A 19,624-nucleotide genomic window follows, 5' to 3' on the forward strand; every position below is an offset into this window, starting at 1 on the left:
ATAGTTCACAGACCATGAAATTAACCATTTTAAAGTTATACAGTTCAGAGGCACCGGGGTGGCTCAGTCAGTTGAGCATCCAACTCTTTTGATTTCAGCTCAGGTCATGATCCCAGGATTGTGGGATCAAGCCCCGAATTGGGCTCGGAGCCTACTTAAGACCCTCTGTCTCTCTCTCTGTCTCTCTCTCCCTATCCCTCTCTCTCCCTCCCTCTGCCCCTCTCTCCAGCTTGTACGCTCACTCTCTCTCTCTCTATCTCTTTCAAAAAATAAAGTATACAATTCAGTGATTTTTAGTATATTTACAGAGTTGTACAGTCATTACTATTAACTGATTGTGTATTAGAGGATATTTGTATCTTAAGCCAAAGGAGGCATGGACAAGCAGTGGGAGAGAAAACAGGATGATCTCAGTGCCTCCGAAATCACATAGGGTAGGCTTCCAGCAACGCTGCCTCAAAAGCCTGCCCTATTCCACTTTTAAATTTAAAAAGGGATTGTGAAGAATACTTGTTGTTGAGTCCAAGTGCTAGACTTAATTTTTTTATGGCAGCTTGAAATAAGCTAACAGAATATGGAATCTGAAATAAAATGCATTCATATTTACAGAGGGAAGGCACTAGGGAGAAATATAAAATTTGATCTCTTTATTTTAAGAAAAATGCTAAAAGTCTGCTAACTGCTTTTTTATTATTATTGTTCCTTTATCATGATAGTTGCACTCATCCTACAGAGCAGCTCAGTGTTGTGCCTTTGTTCATGATGTTTGTGATGAAGATTCACCGTACCCTTTTCCAGATGGGATCCTGGACGTCATTCTCCTTGTCTTTGTGCTCTCTTCTATTCATCCTGACAGGTAACTGAAGACACGAGAAAGGGCAAAGCAAATGTGTAAAGCACCTTTATCAATTGTGGTTTTCAGAACTATCAAAAGTGACAATTCTTGACTTTATTATTTAGTGAACTATACCATATATAACATGCAGCCTTTTAAGTGCAGTTTTTCCTTTCTTCAGACTTTTAGAAAGAAACCGGTCAAACTGCTTCATTAGTGAGCTTTCTATCACTGTCAGAGTGAAGTGAGCATATTCTGGCAAGACACATACCTATTAAAAGTGACAGTGCTTTAAGGAGATTACAAATTCAGAACAGCCTAATAGACTCCCAAGAGGGAAATTGTACTTGGTGATCAGAAACAAACATCTTTCTTTGATTTAGCATCTTACTGAATGTTCGTGAAGAGGTGGGTTGTGAATCTGTTTGGCTTCATACCAGTCTGTCACAAGACTTTAAAAAAACGTGTTTTAGGGGCGCCTGGGTGGCTCAGTCGGTTAAGCGTCTGACTTCAGCTCAGGTCATGATCTCACGGTTCGGTTCGTGAGTTCGGGCCTTGCATCGGGCTCTGGGCTGACAGCTCAGAGCCTGGAGCCTGCTTGGGATTCTGTGTCTCCCTCTCTCTCTGCCCCTCCCCTACACGTGCTCTGTCTCTCTCTGCCTCTCAAAAATAAAGAAAACTAATAAAAAAGAATGTGTTTTAAAGAAGCCCTCTAGGGAATTAGGGGTACTCAAGATTTGCCAGATTAACCTTGGACCTTTATAATCTAAGGTTGGCCTAATGCTGTCATTTAAATATTTATGACTTAGATTTTTTGTTCACATAGTGTTTTTTTTTTTTTAAGTTCATTTATTTATTTTGAGAGGGACAGAGAGTCGGAGTGGGAGTGGGAGAGGGGCAGAGAGAGAGAGAAAGAGGAGAGAGAGAATCCCAAGCAGGCCCCACACTGTCAGTGCAGAGCCTGACACAGGGCTTGATCCCATGAACCACGACATCATGACCTGAGCTAAAACTAAGAGTTGGACGCTTAACTGACTGAGCCACTCAGGTGCCCTGTTCACACAATGTTTTGAAACAGTAAACATAGCTTTTGTTCAGAGAGGAAGTAGAAAGACATATTACCAGCTATTAAAATGATCACTTCTCTTAGAATTTTGCCACCTCATGTATATTAAGACACGTGTGGTGTCAAGGGTTGTGCATTTGTAAGTTTTCTTAAAATTGGGTTTTCTGCTCTGGTAGTAGATTTAGCTCCAGGAATGTTCCTCTGCTGGTAGATACAGACTTGATATCAACCACTCTTTGATGAGTGTGACACTTTCCCAAAGAAAGTGGGTTAATATGTGCGTTTTCCTTTGCAATTATAAAATCATTAAGACCCTTTACGGTCCTTTTACTTCTCATTCAGAGATGAGCTTTTTGGTTGCTTTTTGAAAGACAAATTAAATTTTCAAATAAATCTAAATGAAACATATTTGTACCTGGTGAGATATATCACATTCCATGAAGCTACATTTCCTCCCAGTTTCTATAATCTATGTCTTTCTACTAATCTGGGTAGAATATTGGCATCATTCAGGTACTGGTAGAAAGATGTCATCTATGTATTTTGTCTCATAGTTAAAAGAATGAATAGTTAAAAGGATGGAGTAGGTGGATAGAGAACAAGATTTTCTATTTGACACCTGTAACAGGAAGTGTTTAAATTCCAAATAAGACCACAAAACCACTACTTGAAATTAGTTTAGATAATGTATTTTCTTATGATTTGAACTGAATGTTAAAAAGAAGGGGAAGCAGATGTCTTGGAAGGATTACTGTCATTCTATAGTATGTTCATTCTATGTAATTATTATAAAATAAATTTACATGTATCATGCCCCTAGCCATTTTCTTGCCTAAAATGGTCTAAATGACCTAAAAAAAGGGTGAATGCGTAGAAGGAGGGCAGTAGTAAGTGAAAAGGCAGGACAGTATCTTTAGAGTCATTTGGGACAGTGATATATTTAGCCCCGTGAAAGTTTTGGAAAAGTGTCTTCCTGACAGCTTGGAAAATCCATGCACAAACGAATGGCAAGCGATTCTGCTAGACCTTGAGTCTGGGCATCCTAGCCCAAATGGGAATAAGCCACAGGAGGCTACAAAAGAAGAGCTAACTGTCCTTATCATTAAAATAAAATACAGTATAATATGTTTACCACAGATGCAAGCAGAGAGTAGGTAGTCAATAAATACTCCTTTTTAAAATCTCTTCTTCCTTTTCCTCACCCTCCAACTAGAGGCAGATGAGGATAGCAGAGTTGGCCTGAGTGGAATAAAGAAAGAAAAGGAGCCTTCACCCATTATTGTCTTGTCCATCTCCCCCAGCCCTCTCCCACCGACAGTTCTCAGGAAGTGGCTCTGGAAGTTGGCACTGAGCCAAGCAAGATGGGATGATGAAGAAAAGCAGCTCCCCACCCTTGCCTTTACTCACAACCCCAGACATTAAAGGATAATTGGGAAGAAAGGATTTGCAGACGGAGATGGCTGTATTTGGCCCTTTGTTTTTCTGCATCTTTGTTTCATGCTTGTTTTAGTAATCGTTGCAGAAAGATATTTTTCTCAGTACATAAAACATTTCTTCTGAAAGTGGATATTTTAAGGATTAGATACAGTTTTCTTTAATTGCCAAAGCCTAAGGCCATAAGCACAGTGTGAAAATAACCTGTAATAAAATAAACAAGGAAAAATATTTTTCTTTTTTCCCTTTCATGTACTTATGTTCCAGTTTTTTAAAAGAGCATTTCATCTAATTATGCCACCTCTTTCTGTTATATTTCTGTCTTGTTTTCATAGTTACTTTAATTTCCTCACTACTTCCTTCAAAACCTGACACAAATCTGGCTTTTCACTCCATTATTCCACTGAACAGTGTTTTAACTGGAAGGATTTACAGATTATCTAATCTAAAACCCTCATTTTTAAAGTAAGAAAAATCTAGAAGCTTTAAGTAGCATGGATGAAGCAGAGATGGGGAGGACTTAGCACACAGGCTGCCATTTACCATTCTCTGCTCAGGGCAGACACTGATAACTGATTTTGTACCCTGATTGTCATTCCCAGTGAGCCCTAAGAGCCCTTCTCAATAGAGCTCTGTAGGCAGCCAGTGTCAGTCACTTGGCATTAATATGAGATCTGAAATCTTTGCCATCTCTGGCCCATAATCACACATAAGACCATAAACCTAACCAAAAACATTAAGTCAAGAGCAGTCACAAGGGGTCATATTTGATTGAGAGCCAAATGAAAAGAATAAATAATAAAAGAAAGAAAGTAAAGGCTTCCCAGTATTGAGCTGGGGGTGGAGTGTGAATAGAATTTAAATAGGCAGAAAGTAAGAAGGAGAGAATTCTTTGAGGGGAAACCATGTGAACGAAGGCATGGACTGCTTCAGAGCCAAGCATATAACAGTTTGGCGAGAGTTGATGCTTCACATTGAGAAGTAATGGTAAAGATGTTAGAGAGATTGAGACCAGTTGTAGGAGATCTCAAGGGCCCAACTAAGAAATTAAGATTTTATCCTATGGATTAAAATCATGAACATTTTTGAGCAAAGGGATGATTTGACAAAACCATCATTTTAAGCGGAATAATTCATCAGTAATATACAGGAAGACTTAACAAGGGGAATAATAAAGCATGTTAAGAAGTAGTGTGTTTTCAGGCCTAAGGAGGTAGAAGTTTGTACTAAAGGAGCACCAAAGGGAAACAAAAAAGAGAAAAAAGCCATCAGTTAAAAAAAGAACACCTAGAATTGGATGACTAGATGGTTATGGGGAGGTTAGTGGAAGAGGAGAAAAAGGAAAGGGGTTAAGGATGTCTCTGAGGTGTTAACACTTTGATGAATGATGGTACCTTTGAACTAAATAAAGGAGAAGGAGCTAGTCTGGGAGGAAAGATGATCTCTGTTTAGATATGTGCAATTTGGAATAGCTCTACAATATTTTTTTATCTTCAAGGAAAATGAAGCAACTTCAGTGTTTATCTGCCTTGGAACTACCTTAACTTGATGTAAATATCAGGAGCCATCTGTGGTTTTGCAGGGCAGCTTTGACATCATATATCAAGCTCTCTGAAGTCACCACTCTTGTCATTTGGGTGATTACTTGATACTCTAGGCCTTTTGATTCTTATCATTTAGCAAGTTGGTACCCTTTTTCCTTTCTATACAAAATATATATATTTTTGTTGCCCTTATTTTTGTGGGTTAGATTTTTTGGCCCCATCGAGCTTTCCTTATTTTATCTCTAAGAAGGTTAGGATGTGGCATGTAAAACAAGATTTCTGTAAACAGTGTCTTGCTTTGTTTTCAAAGGATGCAAGGTGTTATAAACCGACTGTCCAAGTTACTGAAGCCTGGGGGAATGCTGCTATTTCGGGACTATGGAAGATATGATAAGACTCAGCTTCGTTTTAAAAGGGGTATATTCAGCTTGGAGTTATTTTCATGTGTTTTAAAGAATGCTTTGTTTATATTTTATTTCAAGTTTTTGTTTGTTTTGTTTGAAGGAATACTAGGTTTCTCTGATCGCAATTATTTTTTTTAGGTCATTGCTTATCTGAAAATTTTTATGTGCGAGGAGATGGTACCAGAGCATATTTCTTTACGAAAGGTATGCTTATCTATAAGGGGAAATAATTAGCTGTAAAAAAAAAAAAAAAAAAAAAAAAACAACTCTTTGGTTAGTCTGTCACCACACTGTAGCTGTTCTACATGAAAGCTTGAAAATGGCCTTTTTGCCTTTTAATCTTTTCCCAGCTGAAACTGCTTTAAAAGAATCACTTGTTTCATCTTATACCCAAATGAAGATGTAGTCTGTTCCATTTTGGAAGTACTGTTAGCCCAGATATGAAGAAGCTGATGACATACCACAGCCAAAGGAGGGAATTTGATTTTAAGAGTCCATAGAAAATTACTTGTCTCCTGTCAATTTCTCCTTTAAAAAAAAAAAAAAAAAAAACTTTTAAAATGAATTCTGCATGCAAGGATTTTCTCCAAACTTATGTGAGCACTTTTAAAATGTGCCATTTGGGGTCTCTGCAAACTAACAAAAACTCAGAACAGAGGGCACCTTTCAAAATATTTAAATTTGCAACCAGTAGTAAGTAATGTATATCTATTTATGCCTGCTATGTTAAACTGTGTATATTGGTATATTTCTGTGAAGTAGAAGAAACCTATTTGGTTTCACAGGTTTCCTTAACTAATTTGTACTAGAGAGTTTCTTGGTTTAAATGAAATTTAGATGGTCAGTCATTCCATTGTTCTTGACTGTCTCCTTTTCCCCCCACCAAGCCCCAGTCACATATACATTTGATTGCCACTTTTGTCTCAACAGGGGAAGTCCACACTATGTTCTGCAAGGCTGGGTTAGATGAGAAGCAAAATCTGGTTGATCGTCGCTTACAAGTTAATAGGAAAAAACAAGTGAAAATGCACCGAGTGTGGGTTCAAGGCAAATTCCAGAAACCATTACACTTGACTCAAAAACCCTCCAAATTGGTATCACCACTCCTTTCTCATGGCTGAGTTATGTATCATGTTAAGGTACAAACCAGAGGATTACACTATTCAAAGACTTCTGTAAATCTTTCATTTTTGAAAGGGAAGACAAGAGAATTTGTATATCCTGCTGTTTATCATGGGTGAGCTCTTTTGTTCATTTTAAGCACTTGTAAATGATTTGGAAGAGTATACCATATTCTGTGCTCAAGCTTGTTTGGGTTTATTGTGTCTAACCATTTTGTTTGTTCTTTGAATTTTATAAGCATTCAGTTAAATGACTGATATAAGTCAGATGATTCTGAGAAACTATACCCTGCCATTTTTTAGAAGTGGGAAAAAAACATCTATTTATACATTAGTCTAACACAGTTAAATTCTCTTCCTCTCTTATCTGATAGCGGAAAGGCAGCTCTCCTCGTTTCCTTGGCCAGTCACAAAACCAAGACTAAGGTGTTTGTTTTGTTGTTGTCTGTTTTTTCCCAAAACTCTTTTTTTTTTTTTTGATTCAGAAACTAATGTCTGAAATAGAATGTTAGTTTCTCTTTCCTTTCCTAAAATTGGGGAAGTATGACCCAAGCTAACATTATTTTCAGGCTATTCTTAGGCATACAAGTTGTAATCTCTCTTTAAGACAACTGCTATACACGAGAAAATTCTTAAATTGTAGCAATTAAAAATTTATTTACCACCTTGCCTCAAAAAGGGTATAAGTTGGCTTTCAAATTGTACTTTGTAAAAACAGAGTTTCTAAGATTGGTTTTTCGTTTGTTATACAACATCTACTGGGTACTTACATTGTGTGAAATTATATGGAATAGTACAACAAAGACTCAGTCCTGTCTTCAGGGAGCATAAATAGGATCTGGCTGGCAAAGAAAAATGTGCACATCCCAAGCCTCTCAATCACAATCTCTGATAATATATGAACAGGTACTCAAATAGGGAACTTATCAGCTAGTGGACTTTGGTTATGAGCCACAGAAATCTGGAAGAAATGGATAGTCTCTTGAAGGACCACCATGGGAAAAATTTAGTTCCCACTGTTTTTTCCTTTTTGAATTCACTTAAAATTCAGTTTTCTGTAAGAATGTGATTGGTCCCACTTGGGTCATGGATTCATCTCTTGACAGGTTGGGGCAGGGTGGCTTCATTGACGATGCGACTGAATGTATGGAGTGGAGAAAAGTTCCTCAAAGGAGAATGAAGACCTTGTTATTAAAAAAAGAGAAGAGGGATGCTGCCTAGTCATAAACATGTCACGTAGTAGTGGTAGCAGCAGCAATAGTGGTTCCAAAGAGAGAGAAAGATTAGCTGGTGGGAAGGAAAGGGGAAGTATCAGCATTCTGGGGGAGGTGGGTGTGAGGCTAGTCCTTGAACATGTGCTCTCAGAAGATGATGAAAAACAAGTGTGTTTGGTATGGACCATTCGAGATGAGGAATCATGGACAGAAGATAGGGAGGTCAGCTTATAGACAGCTTTGAATAGAAGAGCACATTTTGGGGGGTCGCTTGGGTGGCTCAGTCAGTTAAGCATCCAACTCTTGATTTCTACTCAGGTTATGATCTCACGGTTTGTGGGATGGAGGCCCCACGTCGGGCTCTGTGCTGACAGCACGGAGCCTGCTTGAGATTCTCTCTTTCTGCCCCTCCCCTGCTTGCACTCACTCTCTGTCTCTCTCAAAATAAATTTTGAAAAAAAGGGGGGGGACACATTGGGTTCTAGTCTCTGGATTGGAGCAATCTGAAGTTTGTTTCTTTGTTTCTGTTTTATCCTACTGATAGCATGTTATGAATATATTTAGAGAGATTAGGGCATTTTATGTAGAATGGAATGCAGTGAGGTCAGACGTGGGAGCAACGAGGATCACAAGCTTTTTGCATATACTTGCCTTGGTAGCAATTCCTCAGAAGTACAATATTAAGGTTTCTGTTTAAATATGCTTACGTCAATAATCCAAAAGTTGAAATTTGCCTGAGACTCTTCACTCTGTTGTATTTCATAATTAAAGTGTACATTTAAAGCCAAACTAATGAACGTATTACATACAACAAGGGCAGTTAGATAAGTTAATGTTGCTATGGGAACCCCAGTAGATCTTCTTGTGTCTCAATTTAAAAATCATGGCCTAAGGTGGTTTTAAAAACAACAGAAGATAAAATCATTCTCACATCCTCACACATGTAAATCATTCTCTCTCTCTCTCTCTCTCTCAGTCCTAAATAGCAGATTCAAGCCAGGCTTTTGACTGGCACAGTAAAATTCAGCTTTGTGTCTTTCTATAATGTATTATAGCATGTAGTTAACCTTTAGAAACTTCAAAAATACATCAACCAAATTTGGACTGTGAGACACAAACTGGGCTCTTTTGGGCTCCGTCTAGCATAGACCTCTTAATCCACATGGCTGCTCAATAGGTCATTTCTACCAGTGTCTTCTGCTTGTCTGGTCAGTCTTTCTCTTGCTTAGCCCACCTAAATCAGCCCCCTACTTAAAGTTGCTGCTAGACAAAATAACAGATTTTTGGCAGAGGGGAAAAAAAAAAAAGGAGTGGGGGGGTAACCTTTTGCCTATAGATAATAAAAAATCATGTGGCAATCCCTATAAAATACCACCAGCATTCTTCACAGAGCTAGAACAAACAATCCTAAAATTCATATAGAACCAGAAAAGACCCCAAATAGCCAAAGCAGTCCTGAAAAAGAAAACCAAAGCTGGAGGCATCACAATACTTCAAGCTGTATTACAAAGCTGTAATCATCAAGGCAGTATGGTACTGGCACAAAAACAGACACTCAGATCAGTGGAACAGAATAGAGAACCCAGAAATGGCCCCACAAATGTATGGCCAACAAATCTTTGACAAAGCAGGAAAGAATATCCAATGGAAAAAAGACAATCTCTTCAGCAAATGGTGCTGGGAGAACTGGACAGCAACATGCAGAAGAATGAACCTGGACCACTTTCTTACACCATACACAAAAATAAACTCAAAATGGATGAAAGACCTGAATGTAAGACAGGAAGCCATCAAAATCCTTGAGGAGAAAGCAGGCAACAATCTCTTTGACTTTGGCTGCAGCAATTTCTTACTTGACATGTCTCTGGAGGCAAGGGAAACAAAAGCAAAAATGAACTATTGGGACCTCATCAAGATAAAAAGCTTCTGCACAGTGAAGGAAACAATCAGCAAAACTAAAAGGCAGTCAATGGAATGGGAGAAGATATTTACAAATGACATATCAGATAAAGCGTTAGTATCCAAAATCTATAAAGAACTTATCAAAATCAACACTCAAAAAAACAATCCAGTGGAGAAATGGTCAAAAGACATGAATAGACACTTTTCCAAAGAAGACATCCAGATGGCTAATAGACTCATGAAAAGATGCTCAACATCACTCATCATCAGGGAAATATCAATCAAAACCATAATGAGGTATACCACCTCACACCTGTCAGAATGGCTAAAATTAACTCAGGCAACAACAGATGTTGGTGAGGATGCAAAGAAAGAGGAACCCTTTTGCACTGCTGGTGGGAATGCAAACTGGTGTAGCCACTCTGGAAAACAGTGTAGAGATTCCTCAAAAAATTAAAAAAAGAACTACTCTACAACCCAGCAATTGCACTACTAGGTATTTATCCAAAGGATACAGGAGTGCTGTTTCAAAGGGGCACATGCACCCCAATGTTTATAGCAGCACTATCGACAATAGCCAAAGTATGGAAAGAGCCCACATGTTCATCAACTGATGAATAGATACGGAAGATGTGGTATATATACAATAGAATATTATTCAGTGATCAAAAAGAATGAAATTCTTTCCAATCCAATCCACAATGTGGGTAGAACTAGAGTGTATTATGTTAAGCCAAATAAGTCAGAGAAAGACAGATATCATATGATTTCACTTGTGTAGAATTTAAAATACAAAATAGATGCACATAAAGGAAGAGAAGCAAAAATAATATAAAAACAGAGAGGGAGACAAACCATAAGAGACTCTTAAATACAGAGAATGAACTGAGGGTTGCTGGAGGGGTGTTGGGTGGGGGGATGGGCTAAATGGACAGGGGGCATTAAAGAGGGCACTTGTGGGAACGAGCACTCGGTGAATGAATGTTGTAAGTGATGAATCACTAAATTCTATTCCTGAAATCATTATTACACCATATGTTAGCTACCTTGGATTTAAATAAATTAAAAGGAAAAAAAAAAGACAGGAAATGTATTCTTCCCTGGAGCCTTTCCAGAAGGAAAGCAGCCCTGCCGATACCTTGATTTTAGATTAGTGAGACCCATTTCAGAGTTCTGACCTCCAGAAAGTAATAAGTTTGAGTTGTTTTAAAATCATGAAGTGTTGCAAATATATCTGCTTGGGTATTAGCTTAAAATATTTGATAACTGCATGAAATTTCTAATTTTTTCTTCATAAACATAAAGCTAGGACCAGTTAGGCAGAGTTTGATATTTAAAAATTCTTCTGAGGGAGCTGAATTTCAAAAGGACAGTTTTCTTTCTAATCGAAAAAGATGTTCCTTCATCTTCTTGCAAGATAGAAACAATGAAATATTCTGTATTAAAAATGCACCCTCTATTTTTCCACACTTCTAAAAATTCGCTTTTGAGTATTTTCCAAATGTAAAAACTCTCCTACACAAACTGTTCTCAGAAGTTTGCAAAAAAGCCAAGGTAACGGTTTCTGTTATTAAAAGTTTTGCATTAAGTATGACACATTTGTTGTATTGAAACACCAAGTTAATGTTGACTTCTGAGAAATTATTTGTGTTGCTTGACTCTGGTCCATATGCTTTGTCTCTGAATTATGAACACACGGAGGTTTCTACCATTATGCAATCTAAATAGTTACTTTAGTTTGTGAAACCTCACCCATAGGCAAAGAGATGTCCCCCTGGGCATCTGAATCATTTAGACTGAAACTTCAGGTTAGCTAAATTCTTGCCCCCAAACTCTTATGCTGTCTTCCTATGGTTTTCTAACTCATCAAAGCCGAATTCTGAAACTGGAACTTATCACTCGTTGTTACTTCTAATTGGTTTTAATGTTTATTATGCTCCTCACAAGTGCAGATAACTTCACATTTGCATCACTAATAGACCTCTTTCAGAGCCTCTGCTCCTTCTGCTTCCTGCCTCTATTAGTCATCCGTAGACGACATGTTGGCGTGGATTTTCCCTCCCCACATGTGAAAGTGCATTGTAAATTCTAAAGCACTGAATATGTGTGAGGTATTGTGATTAGTAACAACATTTACAGTCTATAAGACAGTATACAGAGTATTCCAGCAACAGAAACTTTTTCAGCGGTTTCATGAGACCTTGTGAGAAAGACAGTAAGATGCCGTGGAAAAATATTGCCTTGGAGTCAACAGAAAGCTTGGGTCTTAGTTCCTTTTGAAACACTTAGCTACTCTTTTTTTTATAAAAAAAATTTTTTTTAACATTTATTTATTATAGAGAGACAGAGTAAGAGCATGGGAGGGACAAAGAGAGGGGGAGACACAGAATCTGAAGCAGGCTCCAGGCTCCTGTCAGCACAGAGCCTGACACGGGGCTCGAACTCACAAATCGCGTGACAAGTCACGAGATCATGACCTGAGCCAAAGTCGGACGCCCAACCGACTGTGCCACCCAGGCGCCCCAACACTCAGCTACTCTTAATTTAGCTCTGAGTGCTGAGTCTTTTATAGACTACAGTTTTATATATTAAACTATTACTTCATTTAATTTTCAGACTGCTGTGAATTCATTTCTATTATAACCGTTTAACAGATAAGACAGGGGCCCTGAGATTTGGGATAACTTGCCCTGGATATCACAAGTCAGTGAGAGAGCCACAGTTTGGACCCAGAACTGAATGCAAAACCTCTAGTCTCCTCAGCACACTTTTAATTGATAGGCTCAAATGCTGCTGGGAAAGCTGCTGGAGGAGAAAAAGTGCTCCTGAATCAAGCGGAGAATTATAGCAATGGGTAGGAGTTTGGATGAGACAATCTACAAGGTGACAGCTCATTCCAGATCCAGTGATTCTTTGAAATAAGTAGGTTGCATTTGGTCCACAGTCACAAACTGGGAAGGAAAAGCAGGAAAGGAAAGAGAGGAATGACAGAGCAAAAGCTTTCAATCAGTTCTTTTCAGCATTCTGCATATGTTTACTTCTGTTCTCACCCCACCCCCTTCAGGCTTCAGGCTTCAGGCTTCAGGCTTCAGGCTTCAGGCTTCAGGCTTCAGGCTTCAGGCTTCCATTTGGCTCCCCTCCGAGTGAGCAGAGCACCCATCACTTGCGTACTCCTCACTTAAAGAAAAAAAAAAATCAGTCTGAAAAAGCCCTTAACATGTCTTCAAAGGGATTCAGCTTTTGTATAATCTAAAATATGTGAATTCAGGGATTGTCAGTAATAAAATACAAGTGGAAACATCTTTATTTAAAACATTGTATGTACATTAATGCCAATTCAAGCCTAAAATGTTGAGCATTTCTTGGAATATGGTTTGGGATTTGAGAGGCACAAAGGTACCTGCAAGATGACTTTGGTGTTGTTATAAATAGAAGTAAAATAACAGTTGCATCTTCAGTTATAATGAATCTTATATTGTGGCTTCAAAGCTGCAAAAGAGAATGGATGCCAAAATCTGTCTTTCATTAACATATGCCTTAAATGACAGGGAAGAGGTGTTGAAGACAAAATTACTTTTTCCTCCGAGTATGAATCAGCAACATGCAGTAACAAGTAATAATAGTTCTGTGTATGAGTGCAGGCAGAGGGTAAGAAAAACAGCATCAAATTGAAAATGCAAGTGCACCTGCCGGAGAGGCCCAGGAGGCTGCAGAACACAGCTCCCCAGAGCACCATTCTGAAGTGTCTCAGAGCACAGTGACCCTAACACTGGCAAGCCAGGTTGGCATGAGATGGATGGAGCACAGTAAAACCTGCAGGTGGTCAAAGAGAGCCCCCCGCCTCTTCCCCTGGAACTACAAGGCACCACTACTTGTTCAAGAGCTTGAAACAGCTGCTTTGGATTCTCTAGTGCATGTGGTTTCACAACCACTTAACCTTTAGTAAGGAACAGCTAGAGGCAGGTGAATGAATAAAAATACATGTTAACATTTCATAAGGAGAAAAAAAAAATCAATACTTTAGGAGCACATGGACTTCAGAGAGTCACAAAAAGCTCCAGTTAGCTGTGTCCCTGGCTTCCCAGGGACACATCTTTATCTTGCATCTTTATCTTTGATTTTCTCCAGCAGGTAGGCACCAAGTTGAGCCTGGGCCCCAGAAAATACATGTTTTTCTATCAGATGTTGCCTATCAAATGAAGTGAGCCATTGATTGCCTCCTTAAAAGCCCCAAGCACCATCTCTCCTACTTGGGCTGATGGGTTTGGTCCAGGAAAACTGTAAGTTTTGTTAGGCTTATACAAGTTTTTTGGCAGTTTTTTCAGTCCATTGCTCCCTTATGTGACACTTCCTAGCTCCTTGCACAAAGAGCAGAAATGAATTTTCTTTCTCCGTTAATCTTTATGTATTGATTATTGGTTGTTTCAGAATCATTGAGGAATGGCAATCACACTTCAAGTCTTTCAGCCTTTTTCATTGGGAAAAAGAGCCAAAACTGTGTGACTTCGTAAAATTAATGATGAGATGCCTTTGAGGTTTTTTTGGGTTTTTGTTGTTGTTCTGTTTTGTTTTAATGCTATGTGCTTACCACAGTCAACGCTATGCAATTGCTGCCTCATTTCTCTTACCTGTCTCCCAAGGGTGACTTATCTTCCTCCTGAGGCTATCCTACTGAACAGAATGTTTGGCGTAAAGAATGTGATAGCTCTCCATACATCTTTAGTTATGCCCCAGTCCCTCAGGTAACTGAGACCGAGTCCCCTCAAGCAGCATTTGGAACTCACACTGAAAAGCACCTGAAAGAGAATGGCTGAAATTGCCAGCGTCACATGCTGCATTGAAGCAAGGAAATTTCTGTCTCCAAGGATAATTGCTTTTTTCATTGCTCATACTTCTTCCTTCACAGCCCTCATTTATTTTAATGTATATATTCCACTTTGACTCTCTAGAAGATATTTTTAAAGTTTTTAAGAAATCCAAATGAAGGATGCAATTCGAGATCCAGAAAAGCATTTATTCTATTTATCCTTTCCCTGAATATATTCTTAATCAACCAGTCTTTCTGAGTGTCTCTTCATTTGCAGCTTTGTTTCCTAATAGAACACTTGGGCTCTGGAGATTAGTGAGACAAAGCTTCATTATAACCATCCTTGTTTTACTCCCATGTCTTATATGGTTTCTCATCCTAACTCACTCTCCAGGTGCTTCTTTCTCTTGCCAAATAGTGCAAGGAAATACTTTTGCAGATCTTTTGTTTACTTTAGAAAAAACACTGATCCAGTCTTTCCCATTCGGGAGTGCTGCTCATTTCCTGACTGGCCTTTAAAGTTTGGCTCAGTAGCAACTTGGGGATTTGTTTTCTACCCAGAGTGGAAGGAGCCTGGTGCCCAGCAGCCCCATGCTGGAATGGGAATTAAGTTCTGCTCATTCCCTGGATACATAAGCTGATGTTTTCCTCATAGATTTTACCCCCATTCCTCAAAGTTTTAATGTTTATAGTCATTTAGCTCTGACTTTTTAAAAGGCATTTTAATAGGGTTGTGTCTCCTCCAAGTGCACGCAGAAGCTGATCATGTACACAGGGAAACTTTCAAGAATAATGAATTCCCTGTTTGCTGGTTTTTACCTACAATACAGTGTGCTGCACAACATTTGCCCCTGCTCTGGTTCCATCGCCAGTTGCCTGGGCTGGTATAGAAGGACCTGCAACACCAGAGGAATTTGGCTTGGGCTGCCTCACTTTCTGGGTCCCCAAGACTGCTAAGTTAATGCAGCTTTGGTTATTATCCAGTTGGACATTTTCTTTTAATGTTTGTTTATTTATTTCAAGAGCCAGTGAGCAGGGGAGGAGCAGAGAGAGGGAGAGAGAGAATCCCAAGCAGGCTCCATGCTCAGTGAAGAACAAGACGTGGGGCTTGAACTCACAAACTGTAAGATTATGACCTGAGCCAAAACCAAGAGTCAGCCACTCACCCAACTGAGCCACCCAGGTGCCTCTGGACATTTTCTTATTTCAAGTTTTATGCATTTTTTTTTTTTGGTTCTTTCTTCTCTTTGGCACATTTACATTAAATCTTATTCTACTTATGCAACTGTATCTATACTTAATTATGTTTGTATATGAATATAAGTTACTTTCGGTTCATCCTACCTTGGGGAATTTGTTTATAGTTCTATGAGGTCAGTAACTTTCCAAAGGGACCACTTTCCAAACCTGAAGCCTATGCTTTTCTATATTAATGCATTTTTACATTAAAATATGTTTGGACTAGCAAAGTTGAATGATAAAAATAGAAAACACTGACAAAGAACTACATCAAGGGGGTGGGTACTGTCTTTTCTTTTTTTAAGTGTACTTATTTATTTTGAGAGCAAGCACAAGCATGGAAGGGGCAGAGAGAGGAGAGAGACAGAGAATCCCAAGCAGGCTCCAGGCTGTCATCGCAGAGCCCGATGTGGGGCTCAAACTCATGAACCATGAGCCAAAACCAAGAGTCAGACACTTGGACTAAGTCACTCAGGCACCCCTAAGGACTTAATCTGTAATACAAAGTAATAAGGCCATAATTGGGGGTGGGGAAAAGAAATACAAAGCCATGGGCATAAATAGGGTCTAGTTGACAGAGTCAATATGGTGACAAGGAATCTAGGGTCAGTCATTTCTCAACCTCAGCCAGGCATAGCTAGTCATCACTAGCAAGGGCTACCAGAAGAAGCAAGCCACACTCTGGCTTAGAGAAAGTAAGCAGTGTTCACAGGCAGATTAACCAAATACTGCTCCAGTGACCCAAAGAAAAATGCAAGGTCAGAGAAAATTATAGCAAGAGTGACTTGTAACTGAATCTCAGAGAAATGGGCTGTAAACTTAAATGCCCCCTGGCCTAGCTCAGAAAGAGCCAAAAAAGAGCCCTAAGTTGGCCTTGGAAATGGAAAGGCTGGAGAGGCCATGAGCTTTTTCCTGTTTACCTGAATTATACCATAGAAACAGCTAGTAAGACATTTTGTTCTTGATACCTTTTGGAAGAGCAAAGACTCCCTTTTATCTGATTCTTCCTTTTGATTCCAGGACCCTTATGTTTTTCATCATGATGTGTCACAAAGTATGAATTTATTGATCTTCAAAAACCTGGAAAGATGGGACACAGCTTTAGGAGAAACACACCCAGAGAAGTGCAGGCAGAAGGGGACATTGAGCCAGAAGATTGCCCTCATTCACCAGTATGACAGAGGAAGGTACAGATTACATATCAATATGATGTAGTCACCAAGTAATTCATGATCTTCTGACCCTCTGCGAGAAGATTAATGGGAGGCACGTGAAGAATGCAGGCCAGCATAGCCTATGAGACAAGGCCTCAATGTATAGTCACCACCATTTAGTTAGGTTTGAGAGAAGCCCCCAAAATATCTCTGTGTTCCTGCCCAAACTTCAAACCAGCTGACAGAAGCTGATACTGGAGAAAAATGGCCCAGGGTACATGGGAAAAATTGGCTTCCTACTATTCAATCCAGGAATCAAGACCCACAGATTGACTGTGCTCATGGGGGTCTGCCCCTGTACAGCCTCTTACAGAGTAGCCAGTTTCCGAGAGAGAGAGAGAGAGGAGGAGGAGGACTAGGTTAAGCATGCCTAATTCGTTTCCCAAATTCACCTGTATAAGGTACTCTACCTCTCTCAGGAATGAAGAAAGCAGGATTAAAGAAACCAGGTGGGTCCCTCCACATGGCGAGAAACAACAGGAGTGGGCGTTACCTGAAATGTTTATAAGTGCCTAGTAAACTTATGCCACATCTACTGAGGCTAGAGCAATGTGGAGTGGACTCTACTATGCCCTTTGTGACTTGCTGAGTAGTAGGCTTAGAGAGCTACCCCTTCACTAGTTGTTCAGCATTTACCTATAATCCTGCGGCAGTGGACGAGGTCTATGAGCACCTGCCTTGGTGATGGATGGAATCTTCAGGGTATGCACTGACACATGTAGACAGTTGGAATGCTGGGAACTAAAAGTGAGTTTCCAAAGGTATTACCAGTGAATTATTCTGGAAACCCTACTACACTTAAATCTTTACTAGACTGCTAAATAAATGGTCAGGAGATCTAACAACTCTGCCAAGCCCCGCTTCTATATTGACTTGCAAAACAAATAACTGGCTCTAGCCCAGCACTTCTCAAACTATCTGAGGTAAAGGATGAGTTGTTGCCTTTTGTTTTGTTTTGCCTATTTGCAACCTGTCATAGACCAATACTTTTCAAAGATAAATTACTAGGGAAAAAAAAAAAAAAAAAAAAGACATCCTCCAGTTCCTGGCATTGTGTTTCCTAGTCTCTGCCCTCTCCCCAGCAATCTCTCCTTATTATCTCCCAGGCAGCCAGTGTATACCAGCTACATGTCAAGCGCTGCTCTGGTGTTTGGAAATAAAGGGATGAACAGGAGAAAATAAAGATGGGTAATATACAAGCCCAAGATTTTTATTAGATTCAACAGACGTAAATTTATTCAGTTTCTCTACTTACCTTGACACAGGCTGGCAATAAAACAGACTAGCATCTGCCCACAGCCCACACCTTGAGCTGCCCTACTCTAGACCACGGGAGACGACTAAACCCACATCACAGTATTTGTTCTGCTTCACCTCCTAAACCCTGTGTCCCTTCACCTTTGGGTGTACAGCACCAGGACCCGGCTTGTGCACCTAGAAAATGTGTAGTTCAGGTGCTCAGTGCTGTTGCCTGGTATCCTTTTTACACACTTGGTTGTATTAAGCACCCAAAACCACACCACACTACCCAGCTCTCACCAGGATTTCTGGTGATTATTGTTCCTTTTACTTGTTCATTTTTTAAAAAATAGCTTTTTGTGAATATGTGAATAGGTGCTTAATAGTTTCTATCCCGATTTAAAAGGGAAGGGAGATGATTCTATTATTCTTGTGTTGAAGTTAAAACTTGTGATTTTTTCCCCCACTGAATGGTGTTTTAAAGACAGAGTTGATGCCAAACTCAAAGAACGTGGGGAACTTGGGGAAGCCAGAGATAGATAAGATTATTAATAGTTTATTTATAAGGCTGTGTTTAGAAGCTAAAGAAAATGTTTATTTGTCCTAGAAGAAGAGCACACTAGAAGATGAGAATGATAGTTCCCAGGGAGGAACAGGCAGAAAGGGTTCTCAGAGAAGAAACACAGGACCCATCTGGGTATCTGAGCCTCAGTGTCCTAAACTATAAATTGGAGACAATATTGCTTACCTGAAGATTGTTGCAAATACAAAATACAAAGCACATCAAATGTAAGGCATGGTGCCTGGAGATGATTGGTGCTTAATAAGTGATCATTATTAATCTATCACTAATAGTTGTGTGTTTTTTTTTTTAACAAAGGATGGTGATCAAGTCTTTGTCTCTTTTGGGGAGAGGAGGAGAAATGGACTCTTTCTGCAATATAAATAAATTAGCCATAAGAAACTGTTCCTAACTATGAAGAGTTGAGTTTTTTATTTCAGAAAGTCATTTCTGTTTCCTTGGCTTAGATTCAATTCCGTTCAAACATTTATTAAGCACCCACTGTGTTCCAGAAACTGTGTTGGACACTGACAATACTAGGGTGAATAAGTCCTGGGCCCTTGCTTCTTAGATGCCTGCAACTTAGGCCGGATGCCCATTTGTCTGAGTTATGGCAACTATCTCTCACGTAAATTGCCTAGCTCCAGGCACCTACTTAAACCTCTTGGCTCCACTGGCCAGCACTGCCACAGTCTACCCTACTGTACCATATCAGTTGGCATCCTCATGTTTGAGACCCTTTCCAAGGCCCTCCATGAACAAATCTAGTCGTGTGATACCCAGTGAAAGACAAACAAAGCATGTGAAAAAAAGTCCTCAAGATGTAGCCCCTGTACCATATACCCTCTGTTGTCCAAGATCACTTTTAATAATACTACCCATAACTCTACACAGACCACCTCCTTCACAGCATTTAGGGCTTCCACTCACCGTATCTCTCAGCACCATTCAGCATCACCACAATCCATCTAACTGGTCACGACTGAGATGATATCTGGGCTGCCTTCAAGAGATCTACAAGACTCTCCCTAGTAATAGTGCTA

At 39.5% G+C, this 19,624-nt stretch overlaps 1 protein-coding gene across 5 annotated transcripts in view; it reads left to right on the forward strand.

Annotated features, from left to right (window-relative positions):
* The window catches only part of METTL8 (methyltransferase 8, methylcytidine), a 98,944-nt gene extending 79,944 nt beyond the window's left edge, over positions 1–19,000 (forward strand). For 3 of the 5 annotated variants that reach the window (XM_049615544.1, XM_049615541.1, XM_049615543.1), the window contains 4 exons: positions 717–856; positions 5,190–5,296; positions 5,422–5,487; positions 6,214–8,068. In XM_049615544.1, the coding sequence (XP_049471501.1) occupies positions 717–856; positions 5,190–5,296; positions 5,422–5,487; positions 6,214–6,404 (504 nt within the window). In that variant the 3' untranslated portion in view covers positions 6,405–8,068. Of the gene's footprint in view, positions 1–716; positions 857–5,189; positions 5,297–5,421; positions 5,488–6,213; positions 8,069–16,586 lie in introns of those variants that run through there. The other 2 variants (XR_007454365.1, XR_007454364.1) reach the window with 2 other exon arrangements.
* The last annotated feature ends 624 nt before the right edge of the window (positions 19,001–19,624 follow it).

The sequence above is a fragment of the Panthera uncia genome (assembly GCF_023721935.1).
Source record: "Panthera uncia isolate 11264 chromosome C1 unlocalized genomic scaffold, Puncia_PCG_1.0 HiC_scaffold_3, whole genome shotgun sequence".
NCBI classification, from domain to species: domain Eukaryota; kingdom Metazoa; phylum Chordata; class Mammalia; order Carnivora; family Felidae; genus Panthera; species Panthera uncia.